This window comes from Peromyscus eremicus, chromosome 1 (genome assembly GCF_949786415.1).
Source record: "Peromyscus eremicus chromosome 1, PerEre_H2_v1, whole genome shotgun sequence".
Taxonomy (NCBI): Eukaryota; Metazoa; Chordata; class Mammalia; order Rodentia; family Cricetidae; genus Peromyscus; species Peromyscus eremicus.
In genome coordinates, this window is record NC_081416.1 from 164,155,780 (window position 1) to 164,169,323 (window position 13,544).

General features: G+C 51.4%; 2 protein-coding genes across 3 annotated transcripts; both read right to left on the reverse strand.

The window, feature by feature from the left end:
- Positions 1–708: 708 nt before the first annotated feature.
- Ftl (ferritin light chain) lies at positions 709–2,534 on the reverse strand. Its single transcript, XM_059253453.1, has 4 exons — positions 2,224–2,534; positions 1,788–1,934; positions 1,184–1,309; positions 709–1,052 (listed from the first exon to the last, which is right to left on the reverse strand). The coding sequence occupies exons 1-4, from the start codon at positions 2,323–2,325 to the stop codon at positions 858–860; spliced, it is 570 nt and encodes a 189-aa protein (XP_059109436.1). The 5' UTR covers positions 2,326–2,534; the 3' UTR covers positions 709–857.
- Positions 2,535–4,277: 1,743 nt separating this feature from the next.
- Positions 4,278–10,894, reverse strand: Bax (BCL2 associated X, apoptosis regulator). Of its 2 annotated transcripts, none has more exons than XM_059279099.1 (6): positions 10,734–10,894; positions 10,230–10,281; positions 9,989–10,135; positions 9,118–9,253; positions 6,928–7,121; positions 4,278–4,455 (listed from the first exon to the last, which is right to left on the reverse strand). In XM_059279099.1, exons 1-6 carry the CDS (start codon positions 10,765–10,767, stop codon positions 4,410–4,412), a joined length of 609 nt encoding a protein of 202 aa, XP_059135082.1. In that variant the 5' UTR covers positions 10,768–10,894; the 3' UTR covers positions 4,278–4,409. The 2 variants fall into 2 exon arrangements, with proteins under 2 accessions (XP_059135082.1, XP_059135088.1); XM_059279105.1 differs by having other exon boundaries at positions 4,279–4,455; positions 7,017–7,121.
- Positions 10,895–13,544: the final 2,650 nt, after the last annotated feature.

Here is a 13,544-nt window from a genome sequence, read left to right on the forward strand (position 1 = left end):
TGAAAATCCTGAGTCTCTACCACAGTGCAATGATATGGTAGTCAGCCCCTTGTATGTTGACATACTGGGCTGACACAGCAGTGTTGTCCAGTATCCCCCATCCTATCCACCCCCGTGCTCCCCATGTTTGGGCAGCGGTACCAAGTTTCACATCCTTTTTTTGAGATTCACATCCTTTTTTTGTTTTGAGACAGGGTTTCTGTGTAGCTTTGGCACCTTTCGTGGAACTCCTCTGTAGACCAGGCTGGCCTCGAACTCAAGAGATCCACCTGCCTCTGCCTCCCGAGTGCTGGGATTAAAGGCGTGCGCCACCACTGCCAGGCCTTCGCGGGCCCAACCTCTAGGCCAGCACTCAGTGGACACCCTGTGACCTGAGCTGCCCCACCCTAGCATGCCTTGCACTGACAATGCCCAGAAGCCAGGCAACTGGTTTTAGCTTCCCTTTGCAGTCTCAGCCAGCTCGTATTCGTATGCTTACTCTAATGTGCTCTTGGGAGTGTAGCTCATTGAGGGTCACTCTCTCTGGCGGAGTAACAAAATAAACCAAGGACTGCAGCAGACTCCCAGGACCTGGACCTGCCAAGGCAGGTAATCACCATCCTGTAGGTGAAGATCGCACCAACACATGTGGGTTCCCACAGGAAACAAGACCAGGGCCAACCTTTTCTTTCCCTGTAACACCCTCACAGAAACAGAAAAATCACCAGCTGCTATTTCAAAATGCTTTATTTTCACTTGGTCCCGAGACTTGGGAGGGGCTCCAGAGCGGTTAACAAAGCTGCCTAGAGGTTCGGGGGAAGGTCCTGAGGCTGGCTGGTGCAGAGCAGAGGAGGGAGCCCCTTGGAAGGTGAGGCCTCCTAGTCATGCTTGAGAGTAAGCCTCTCGAAGAGGTACTCGCCCAGAGATGGCGGGGGCACACCGGTCTGCGCTGGCACACCGGTCTGTGCTGGGGGCGGCCCAGCCACCCTGCGGAGGTTGGTCAGGTGGTTGCCCATCTTCTTGATGAGCTTCACCTCTTTATCCAGGAAGTGGCTTTCCAGGAAGTCACAGAGCTGCAAAGGAAGGAGAGACGTCAGACACCCAGTTGTCAGAGGCAGGTGGAGCGTTACTGGGAGTTCACAGCCAATACAGCAGCAGCGGCGGTCTTCTCAAAGAAGGGAAGAAGGATTGACAAGGCACTTACGTGAGGATCTGTGCGAGCAGAAGCCAGGGCATGAAGATCCAAGAGGGCCTGGTTCAGGCTCTTCTCCAGGACCAAGGCAGCTTCCATGGCCTCCTGGGATTTACCCCACTCATCTTGAGACGGCTTCTACACAGCAGAATACAATCACAACATCTCAGAATTAGCCTTACACACTCCCTCAGCCAAGGACAAAACTGACTGCACAGGGAAGTGGGTACAGTGGGGAAACATGGCCCATGTCCTTAATCCCACCAGGGATTGGGAGGTAACACAGGCAGATCTCTAGAGTTCGAGGCAACCTGGTCTACACCCTGAGTTCCAGGCCAATTAGGCAAGGCTGCAAACTGAGAGCCTGCCTCCCCCAGATCGCAGCAGTCCTGTGTTCTGAACTTTTCCTGCGTTTCCCGCAATTAGTTGCCTCTACCCACATGCCCCAGGAGCCCACGTGGTGACCTGGCTTTTGACACCCTGTCGTCCCCCAACGTCCTGCCAATCCCCACCCCCACCCCTCAAGAACGGAAGGCAACTTCCCGGCCGCCCGACCCCATCTGATCACATGCCCGCGGCGTGCTCGGTGGAGTCCAAAGTCCGCCGCTGCTCTTACCTGCACATCCTGGAATAGTGCGCGGCCTCCGCGTTCGTTCTGCATCTTGAGCAGCCGCTCGGCGCCCTGGCGCTTCTCCTCGGCCAACTCGCGGAAGAAGTGGCCGACACCCTCCAGAGCCACGTCATCCCGGTCAAAATAGTAGCCCTGCGGGAAGAAATATTACAGCCGAGAGTTAACGGGACGCGGTGGCGGCACACGCCTTTCATCCTCGGGGGACGGGGCGGGTCTATCTGTGACTTCGAAGGCAGCCTGGCCTCCACGGAGAGTTCCTGCAGGCAGTCCACACAGCGTGTGTGACGCTGTCTGCACACAAGGGCTGAGAGGGGGCGAGGCCCGAGCACGAGGTCTCCGCCCTCGGTGGAACAAAGGAGGCCGCGCATGCGCCGCAGGGTGCGTGAGGGCCAGCTCGGAGGGCAAGCCCCGGGCTACTCACCAAAGAGAGGTAGGTGTAGGAGGCCCGCAGGTGCAAGTTGACCAGGCGGTTCACTGCAGCCTCCACTTCGGTGGAATAATTCTGGCGGACCTGGGAGCTCATGGCTGATGGGCAGTGGAGCTAACCGCGGAGAGACGGTGCTGGCCGGTCCTGCGAGCCGAAGGCGGCGAGGAGATGGTCCCAGAGGCTGCGACTGGACACACTGGGAGGCGGCTGGACGCTAACGAAGGGAGGCCCCGGGTCTGCTCCGTCCAAACACTGTTGAAGCAAGACACAGACACGGGATCTCCGGGCGCTGCTCGGCCGAGGCGAGCGCGGCTCCTTTTATAGGATGCTGACCCCCGGGGGGCGGGGCGGCCGAGACCAGGGATCAGCCAATCGGCGGCCGCGTGGGGCGGAGCTGGAAAACGGCACCTGACCAATCCTGAGCTGAGGAGACCCTCGGCCCCGCCCTCCTCCCGGGAGGGGAAGTCACGCGCCCGGAGCGCGAGGCCCTTGTGAAATGGAGGCTTGGGGGAGGGGCGGGGCGGGGGTCGCGGCTCGGGATCACTGCGACCCCGAGGTGGGATCACTTGGAGGTCCTTTGGGGCTGTCTCACACGCACGAAAAACAAGTTTGGGGACGTGCCGAGGGTGGGTGGGCTACCTGTACCGCGAAGCGCAAGAATTGCCCCACCCGATGAAGGGGTATGGCTCCAGGGGGATGCTTGTTGTGGAAGGGGTGCCCAGAACCCTAGGGTTCGCGACGGGAACGTCGATGGTTTGTGGGAAGTCTTGAAGCCTCTAGGTAGTGTGCAGGACGGAGAGCGTACTTAGACCTCAAGTTACCCGGTGGACGTACCTCCGGAGCCCTGGCCCGCCTGCCTGTCCGGGTCACGTGATGCTATATCAGGGGGCCTGCTTTTTAGAAACTGAGGTATGCACAGAAAAGTGATCCTGGGGGGATTTCTGGGATGCCCATCCTGGAGGCTGGTCCAGAGGCGTCCTTGCAGCTTGCTCTTTTGGAACTAGAGAAATCCTGAGAACAAGAACTCAAGACCCAGGAACAGATTGTCTTCAGCCAAACACTTGATGCATGCAAGGTCCATGTAGCACAGGACAGGCGCACCCAGGGCTCCAACCTCAGAAGCCTGAGAGGGGCAAAGGTGACAAGGGCCCCGTCCGGAAGGCGAGCTAATAGGATCAACTGGAAAGAATGGTCACGGAGTCCGACCCTGGGGCCTGGGGCCCGGGGCCGGGACAATGGCCCTCAGTGGAGGGGGTGGGGTGGGCAAAGCTGCCGAGTCATGCTGAGCTCAGCCCCGCGGCGGCTGTGGGCGGGGCACTGGCCTCACCCTGGCTGGTAGCCTGTGGTGCCCCACCGAGGGACTTGGGGGTGGGGTGGGGGGCTGTGGCCTGTTTTTCCCTGCTGCTCGCTCCTTCTTTCCGAGTGTGGTCAGGCAGTTTTACCCCAGGGGGTGGCTTGATGTCTGCGGTGCCCTGTTGATTTGGGGGCCAGAGTTACTCATTAACCACGGCTCTGCAGAGCCTGACCTTTGGCCTCCAACCCGACGGGCCTGGACAAGGCTGTGCAGGCAGAGTAAGACAAAACCACAGGAAAGAAGGACCCGGGGAGGGGAGGGGCGCGGAGCCTGAGGGCGTGGTAAGGTGGGGGGCTGCAGTCTCAGGACTGAGTGGCGGGCAAGGACCAGGTCCCCTTTAAATGTCCGCCTCTCCTCTTCACTTTCGGTGCCTCTGGGCATCTAGCACCTAGGAGTTTGCTCCAATTCCTGTGGCCTCCTCTCTCCCTCCATTCTGGACCTCTGGCCGCCCAGGCCTGCAGTTTACAGGCCCCAGGGCTAAGGAAGCCACAGCTGCTACTTAGGCTTTAGGGAGCGGTGTGTTCCCTTTTGGCTGCCTCGGGCCAACATCCGGCCTGGTGCCTGTGCTTGTCATACCAGCTGGGTGGACACTTGACGATACAATCCAAAGTGGACCTGAGGTTTATTGTCCCCTCCCCCAGGCCACCATTCCCACCCCTCCCAATAATTACAAAAGTAAGAAAAATGCCTGTCCCCTGTCCCCATTCACCCCCCCCCCAATGCCATAATTTATGAAGAAAAAACACAGTCCAAGGCGGCGGGCGGCCTCAGCCCATCTTCTTCCAGATCGTGAGAGAGGCAGTGAGGATTCCAGCCACAAAGATAGTCACTGTCTGCCACGTGGGCGTCCCGAAGTAGGAGAGGAGGCCGTCCTGGGAATAGAGACATCTGTGTTACTGACACACCAAACTGCAGGGGGAAGGGTGGGGTGGGGGGCAGAGGTCACATGACGGGATGCTAAGGGAATCCCAGGCCTACAATCCCAGCACCCAACACTCAGGAACCTGAAGCAGGAGGGTTACAAAGCTGAATGTCAACCTGGGAAATTTGTTGAGACCCTCACTCAAAAACTAAGTTCAAGGTCAGCATATTCTACAAAGGGAGGCCAGGGCAGCCAGGGCACAGAGAAACCCTGTCTCAAAAAAACAACTAGGCCGGGTGGTGGTAGCGCACGCCTTAAATCCCAGCACTCGGGAGGCAGAGACAGGCAGATAGATCTCTGTGAGTTCTAGGCCAGCCTGGTCTACAGAGCAAGATCCAGGACAGGCACCAAAACTACACAGAGAAACCCTGTCTCGAAAAAACAACAACAACAACAGAAAAAAAAAAAAAAAAAAAAAAAACCCCAACTATCAGAGGACCAGTGAGGTGCTCCTGTGGGAAGGCGCTTGTTGCCAGGCCTTTCTTCATATACACTCCATCTCCAGAGCCAACAGGGGAGAGCAGAGGACTGCACTATTATGACTTTCACACACATGCCCACAAGCACACAGACATGCAAAATAAATGAATTTAAGAAGTAAATATGGCCGGGCGGTGGTGGCGCACGCCTGTAATCCCAGCACTCGGGAGGCAGAGGCAGGTGGATCTCTCTGAGTTTGAGGCCAGCCTGGGCTACAGAGCAAGTTCCAGGACAGCCAGAGCTACAGAGAAACCCTGTCTCGAAAAACAAAAACAAAAAAACAAACAAACAAACAAACAAAAAGTAGTAAACAAAGGGCTGGAGAGATGGCTCAGCAGTTAAGGGCGCTGGCTGTTCTTCCTGAGGACTCGTGTTCAAGTCCCAGCACCCACATGGCAGCTCACAACCGTCACAACTCCAAGATCTGACACCATCACATATACATGCAGGCAAGACACCTCTGCACATAAAATGAAAATAAATTATTAAAAAAAAATTTAAAAATACCCCCCCCCCCCACACACAATCCCCAAATGGAAAAACGAAAACATGATTATAATCTGGAAGTGGTGGCCCACACCAGTAACCCCAACACTTGAGAGGATGAGACTGGAGGGTCACGTTTGGACTAGTGTGGGCTACACAGCATGAACCTGTCTCAAAAGAACGAGGGCAGAGGCGGCAGCTTCAGCTGTGGGCCTGGGTTCTACCCAACACCTCACAAACTGGCTGATCAAAGCAGGACGATCGGAAGGTCAAGGGCTATAATTCCAAATTCCAGAGTTATCTGAACCTGGAAAATATTTTCTCTGTAGAAAATAATAAAAATGGTAATATTTCCAATAAACCCTTTTAAGCCAAACAATAGCTGAATTATATATATAAATATTGATTAGATTCTGGGGTACAGAAGAATTATAACCTGTTTTTATGTTAAAAAAAACCATTTAAGTGGAAAATGCTGAAGAACTACTGAACTCGACGTTGCATGTACATATCTATATCTGTATAAAAGAATGATTACAGATGTTTGTTTAAAAATGTAAAGTGTATACTCTGGTTTCTCTTCAGATCATGTAACTCTTTCGCCTTTTACTAAAAATGTGAAGTGGCCAGGCGTGGTGGTTCACACTTTTAATCCCAGCACTAGGGAGGCTGAGGCAGGTGGATCTCTGAGTTCGAGGACAGCCTGGGCTACAGAGAGAGTTCCAGGAGAGTCCGAGCTACACAGTGAAACCCTCTCTCTCAAAAAAAAAGGGGGGGGCCCTAGAGAGATGGCTCAGAGGTTAAGAGCAGTGGCTGCTCTTTCAGAGGTCCTGAGTTCAATTCCCCGCAACCACAGGGTGGCTCACAACTATCCATAATGAGATCTGGTGCCCTCTTCTGGCCTGCAGGCATACATGCAGGCAGAAGGTGATATACATAATAAATAAGTCTTTTTTAAAAAAATAAAATAAAAATGTGAAGTGCAAATGTGAATTTAATAAGAAGCTGTAGACTTTCAACACTGTACACAAACTCCTTTGTTACAAATAAATATTTATGCTTCTTAAAAAAAAAAATTCAAGAGCATCTTCAGCTAGAGGAATTTTGAGGCTAGCCTGAGATACATAAGACCATCTCAAAAAATAAAGAAATATCAAGCTGGGGTCAAAGGGTCACTAGTGCACTTGAGAGATTCTGGAAGGAAAGGCATCTATCTGCTAGTACAAATCAAGTAAGGTCACAGAAGTCACTAGGTACCAGGAGCACAAGGATGGTATATATAAGAACAGGTAATGTCTGATGGCCGGGTGCACCTCTGTGATGGCCCTTGGTTCTACTTAAGTGGTTCTCAATCTGTGGGTTGTGACCCCCATCCCATATCAGATATCCTATATATCAGATATTTACACTATGATTTGTGAAAGTAGCAATGAAATAATTTTATGGTTGGGGTCACCTCAACATGAGCAACTGAAGAAAGAGTCGCAGCATTAGGAAGGTTGAGAACTCCTCATCTAAAGTGTGGCAAGGACTAAAGGGTCTCACCCAGCCACCCTGGTCCTGGATCCAGACAAGCAGCCGCTCTCGGAGGAAGTCCAGTGTCCAGCCCATGATGGTTCTGATTAGCTCGGGCACTTTGGTGCAGAGGGCCTGCAGGGAGTAGGAAGGTTACACTGGGGACTGAATCCTGTGCCCATTCCTGGAGGTGGCCTCAGGCCTTGGCTTTCAATCCTCTGCCTCTACTGAGCACTCTTTCCCCTTTTCCCCCCCAGTTTGAGTCAGCTCCATTAAACTAGCAAACTCCACTGACTTGCTCAGGAACCCTCGATGATTCCTCAGTGCCCTCTAGATAATAACTGAAAGGCAGGGCAGAGGTAAGGCTCAATGGTAGAGCACTCGCTAGCATGTGTGTGCCTCTGGTTCCACCCCCAGCACCATAAACAAACACTGGGAAGAAGAGAGCTACACGTGTGTGTGTAGAGAAAGAGAGCTACTTTCAGAACCCAGACACCGAGGTTTGATTTCTTTGAGACAGGGTTTCTCTATGTAGCCCTGGGTGTCCTGAACTCTCTGTAGACCAGGCTGGCTTAGAACTCTACAGATGCAACTGCCTCTGCTCTCTGAATGCTGGGATTAAAGATGCGTACTACCACTCCTGGCCCAGACACCTAGTCCTTTTGGAAGGACAAGAATGTGGAGGACTCTAAGGGGACTGAGGCGTACTTCTGGGTCCCTGGGAACAGTAGCAATCTGGAAAACACCGAATGCCCACATGGCCCATGTGAAGACCTGCGCCCAGTTTTGTTGTTTTGAGCTGGAGTTTCCCAACAGTGCCCAAACCAATCTTGAACTTCTGGACTAAAGTGAGTGTCTTGCCAGTGTGACTGGGATGATATGCAATCCACCTCTTCATATCTACCACTCTCTGATGCAGGCTGACTCTGACTGAACAAGTCTTAATTCAGCAATCCTCACCCCTCAAAGCTTGGGTCCTAAGCCATCTTCTAGAGGTTTTCTAGACCAGGTTAAGACTACCTCCTGGCAGACTCAGGACGTGCTCTCTTGATTGGAACAATGCTCTCTTCCCAGCCTGCATTTGGGTCCCAAGGGGGACTACTGTACGGACCACTATCCTTCTGCCTCCAATACTGAAGTCCCGTCAGCTCAGGCAGGAGACCACATCAAGAAGATGGAAGGTGGCATGGACGATGGTCAGAGTTCTTACTCTGTGTAAGAGTAAGAAAAAAAAAAAAGGAAGAAAAAAGACAAAAGAAAAAAGGGAAATAAAAGAAAGAGGAAAAAAAAAAGAGTGTACCGAACATGTGACAGTACCATTAAAAATAACAAAATATGGCAAGAAATAGCTCTGCCCCAGTCTCCCTGCTCCTGCCCTAACATACCTACCAGAGTCTGGTCTCCATATCTAAATGTTCTCCATATCTAAAGATGACCTTGAACTCCTCCTTCTTCCAACTTCCCAAGTCCTGGAACTGCAGGCATGCACCAACCACACCTGGTTTATGTGATACTGAACCCAGGGCTAGTGCATATGCTAGGCAAACACTCTTATCAACTGAGCCGTAGTCCCAGCCCCCTATTTATGTCTGTGCATGGTGATGGGAGATAGAACTGAAGGCTTCACACAGGCTATGCTGAGGACCCACTATTCAGCTACATGCCCGCAGCTTCTGTCATGCCCATTTCTGGGGTTTGTTTTGTTTTTTAACTGGGTTTTAGGTAGTCCAGGATAGCCTGAAACTCAGTATTTAGCTACAGTTAACCTTCAACTTTGATATTCCTACCTCAGCCTCATGAGACCAAGAATTACAGGGTTAAGCCACCACATCCGCTTTAAGGCCACCTATCCTGAGAAATCTTTCTAGACTTGTCTGATCTATCTCAATATTCTACCTTACCTCAACTTCACACCTAACAACCAACCAGAGCTCCATCAAGGAAGGGCTAGCTTGTTTTGTTCTGGGCAGAGGCCAGGTACTGGGGTTAGGCCATCAGATGTTTGGCCCAATACATTTCTTGAATAAGTAAATACACAACCATCTTTCTCCACTCCCTGGACCTGACCACTGCCAGGTAAATCACAGACCTGAGGGTACACCTCTGGGCCCATGACCCTGGAGCTGCCCACCTTGAGCACCAGTTTGCTAGCAAAGTAGAAAAGGGCAACCACCCGGCCCCAGTTGAAGTTGCCATCAGCAAACATCTCTGCTGCCACACGGAAGAAGACCTCTCGGGGGGAGTCTGTATCCACGTCGGCAATCATCCTACAGGAGAGAGAAGAACAGCTAGCTGCTGCTGGGCAAGATGGGCAGACTCAGCGCAGGAGTTCCCACAGCTTCCCCAGACTAAAGAAAAGGAAACAAAGGCCAGAGCCAAGCTGCAAAAGAGGATAACAAGCTGGGAAGGAGACGAGACCCCTGAGAAAGCAAAGAAAAGGAATAGGTCCTCGAATTAGTTTCAAGGTCCTGGGGAGTAAGTGACTAGGGCCTTAACTCAGCAGGAGCATGTTCTCCTAGTATCTACTAGTGGAGGGCAGTAGAACAACCTGCCTTGAAGTGTGACTTGATTATCAGTGAGGTGTCAGAGGCATGGCTCAGTGGTAGAGCACCTGCAAGCATCTTCCAGTGAGGGCCTAGAGACATGGCTTTCTGGTAGACTATTTATGTAGCATCCACTAGTAAGAGGCTAAAAGTAGAGCCTGCCTAGCTTTCAGCAATGAGGGGCCGTGGGTGTGGCTCACGAGTAGAGCACTTGCCTAGAACCCACTAGTGACTAAGAAAAGACTTGCCTAACATACAGCAAGCCAGGGGCTGGGGGTGCAGCTCAAGGGTAAAGGGCTGGTCTGCCATGTAAAAAGGCCCTGGAGTCCGTCCCCAGCAAGGAATATCTGAGCTGAGTGGTGGAACACCTGGTTCCTTGGGAGAACAAAAGTGCACAGCGCCTGAGTTCTTGAGGTGGCAGGAAATCCCTGGACGGACCCCACGTTCCAGGAACCACACCTCTGCAGCTCCATGTTGCTGTCCAGCTCATCTCCAATTCGCCTGAGACACTCGCTCAGCTTCTTGGTGGATGCGTCCTGGGGTGGCTGCTCCAAGGTCAGCTCAGGTGTCTCCCCTGCCATCCTCCCAGCTCGATCCTGGATGAAACTAGATGTGAATGGAAGTGGGGCAGGGAGGAGCAGAGTGAGAACCGAGTGTTGCTCCTGAAGCCCACCCCACCACAACAGGGCCTCACACTCACCCCTGCAGCAAAAAGGCTCCTGTCTTCATGATCTGCTCAGAGCTGGTGGGCCCTGGTGGAGAGAGGAGGAAAGGGGTGCCTGGACTCCTAGGTCCCGGGAAGTCAGGGGGCTGGAGAGGCTCATAATCCTGAGGGGAGACAGAGCTGGGTACCCTAGTGGTGACAGGTAACATGCAAAGCCGGGCGACTGCTCCTGATGGACAGGGGGCGGGACCCGGCCTGCATTCCGGCTCCTCCGAAGACGGAGACAGGGCACCAAAAGCAAACAGACGCCCGGCCCGAGGGGCGGCGATGGGACCCGGCCCAGCCCAGGCCACCAGCAGGAAGTGGCGCTAGAGACAAGCCCGGGCCTGCCCGGGGGCGCGCACGCGGATGTCCGCTCTCGGGGTGCGGATGCGCCTGGCGGGATGGATCCGTGCGCCCCAGCCTGCTCCCGCCCGAGCCCAGAGCCGACGCGGTCCCGGGGTCCCTCGACCCGGCCTCGTCCTCCACCTCCCGCCTCACCGCCGCCTCCGAGCTGCTCCCCCGACCCGTCCATCACTGCCGCTGCCTCTCGCCGGGTGCGCCCCGGGCGGCTGCGGCGCGTCCCGGTCACGTGACCACTCGCGGACGTGCGCCCCTCACGTGAGTGCCCCGCAACATGGCCACCGCCCCGCAGTGCTGGTCACGTGACTTCCGCGTCTGACGGGGCGGGGTCTCTGGCGCAAGAGTGCGCGTGCGCGGTTCCACCCGAAGCCGGACTGGTGCCGAGTTCTGTTCTTCCATTATTCTTTTTTCCGTAGCTCTCTGGTAGAGAGCCCTAGGGAGGCTGAAGCGAAGCATTACCTCGAGTTCAAAGCCTGCCTAGGATATGCAACAAAGCCTTGTCTCAAACAAAACAAAACAAAACAAAAAACTGAGACCAGGCATTTTGTCATCCTAGCACACTGGGAGGCCGAGGCAGGCGGATCTCTGTGAGCTCGAGGCCAGCCTGGTCTACAGAGTGAGTTCCAGGACAGGCACCAAAGCTACACAGAGAAACCCTGTCTCAAAAATAAAAAAAAATAAAAAAAAAACCAAAAACCCCAAAGAACCTACCTCAAAAATAAAGAACAGGCAGTACGTGAGACCCTCACTCGAAACAAAAAAAAAAAAAAACAGAGAGAGGAAGGGGATGGGGAAACCCTGGTATTGTGGCCCAATTGTCAAACAAAGAAAACAAGTGAATGAGAGAAAGAAAACCTTCAGAATATGGAGTAGCAACAGGCACGGACCGACTCGAGTGTACTAGGAGGAATTTATCAGTCTTCTGAGGGGTAGCGGGGACCCTGGTGGAGACAGTCATCTGGATGTCAGAAAGCCACTTGGCTTGAGTCCTCTGTTTTTGGGTTTTTTGTTTTGTTTTGTGGTTTTTTTGTTTGGTTTTTGTTTGTTTGTTTGTTTGTTTGTTTTCGAGACAGGGTTTCTCTGTGTAGTTTTGGTGCCTGTTCTGGATCTCACTCACAGAGATCTGCCTGTCTCTGCTGGGATTAAAGGCATGCTCCACCAACACGCGGTACCAAGTTTTTTGTTTTTCTTTTTTAAAACTTTTTATTGATTCTTTGTGGATTTCACATTATGCACCTTGATCCCACTCCCCTCCCTGTCCCCTCGAATCCACACCCTCTGCCCTTTCGACCTGTCCCCTCCCAAAACAAAACAAAATTTAAAAGAACAAACAAACAAACAAATTCTCAGTGCAGAACCTTTACCAACCCCACATCTGACAGAGGACCAATCTCCAAAGTATATAAAGAATTCAAGAAAGTAGACATCAAAATACTGAGCAATCCAATTTAAAAATGGGCTAAAGAGCTGAACAGAGAATTCTCAACAGAAGAATCACAAATGGCTGAAAGACATTTAAAGAAATGCTCAACATCCTTAATCATCAGAGAAATGCAATCAAAACGACTCTGAGATACCACCTTACACCTGTCAGAATGGCTATGATCAAAAACACTAATGAGGGGCTGGAGAGATGGCTCAGAGGTTAAGAGCACTGGCTGTTCTTCCAGAGGTCCCGAGTTCAATTCCCAGCAACCACATGGTGGCTCACAACCATCTGTAATGAGATCTGGTGCCCTCTTCTGGCATGCAGGGATATATGCAAGCAGAACACTGTATACATAATAAATAAATAAATAAATAAATAAATAAATAAATAAATAAATGAATAAAATAAATAAAAAAACCACTAATGACAGTCAATGTTGGAGAGGATGAGGAGCAAAGGGAACACTCCTCCACTGTTGGTGGGAATGCAAACGTGTACAACCACTGTGGAAATCAGTATGGCAGTTTCTCAGAAAATTGGGAATCGATCTACCTCAAGACCACTCTTGGGCATATACCTAGGGAATGCTCAATCATACCACAAAGATACATGCTCAACTATGTTCATAGCAGCACTATTTGTAGTAGCCAGAACCTGGAAACAACCTAGATGCCCCTCAACTGAAGAATGGATTAAGAAAATGTGGCACATATACACAATGGAGTATTACTCAGCAGAGAAAAACAATGACAGCATGAAATTTGCAGGCAAATGGATGGAACTAGAAAATATCATCCTGAGTGAGGTAACCCAGACCCAGAAGGACAAACATAGTATGTACTCACTCATAAATGGATACTAGATATAAAGCAAAGGACAATCAGACTACAACCCACAGAACCAGGGAGGCTATATGGCAGGGAGGACCCTGGGATGACTTTGGCTTAGAATAAGTTTTGGTTTTACTCAAATAAATAAATAAATAAAACAAAAAAAATGTGTATCTAAAAAAAAAAAAATTCTCGGTGCGGAAGCTGTAGTGTGGTCCAGTGAGTCATACAGTGTACCCGTTAGTCCATACATCTTTACTTGAAAGTGTTCATTGCTATGAGTCATTGGTGTTTGTTTGTTTTTTCTCTGTGTAGCCCTTACTGTCCTGGAACTCTCTGTAGAGCAGGCTGGTCTCGAACTCAAGAGATCTGCCTATGTCTGCTTCTGCACCGGGATTGATTAAAGGCATATCTAACATAGGCAGCTTTTTTTTTTTTTTTTTGCATTGGGTTTTATAATGTTTCATATCTTCACATCACTGTAATTAATTATGTATGCAATGTTTTAGTTAATTGAGAAGCTACCTCGACTTCCCCAAAGGGCTGTATTCATTTGTTGTTAACTCCCTAGGATCTAACACACCTCTTGACTCATGGTTGTCTCCAAATGGATCATTTAATGTCTGGCTAAATATCAGGAGTATACAGGAGACCCTGGCTGCCTCTGAGACTCAAGACGTCTCCAAGGCC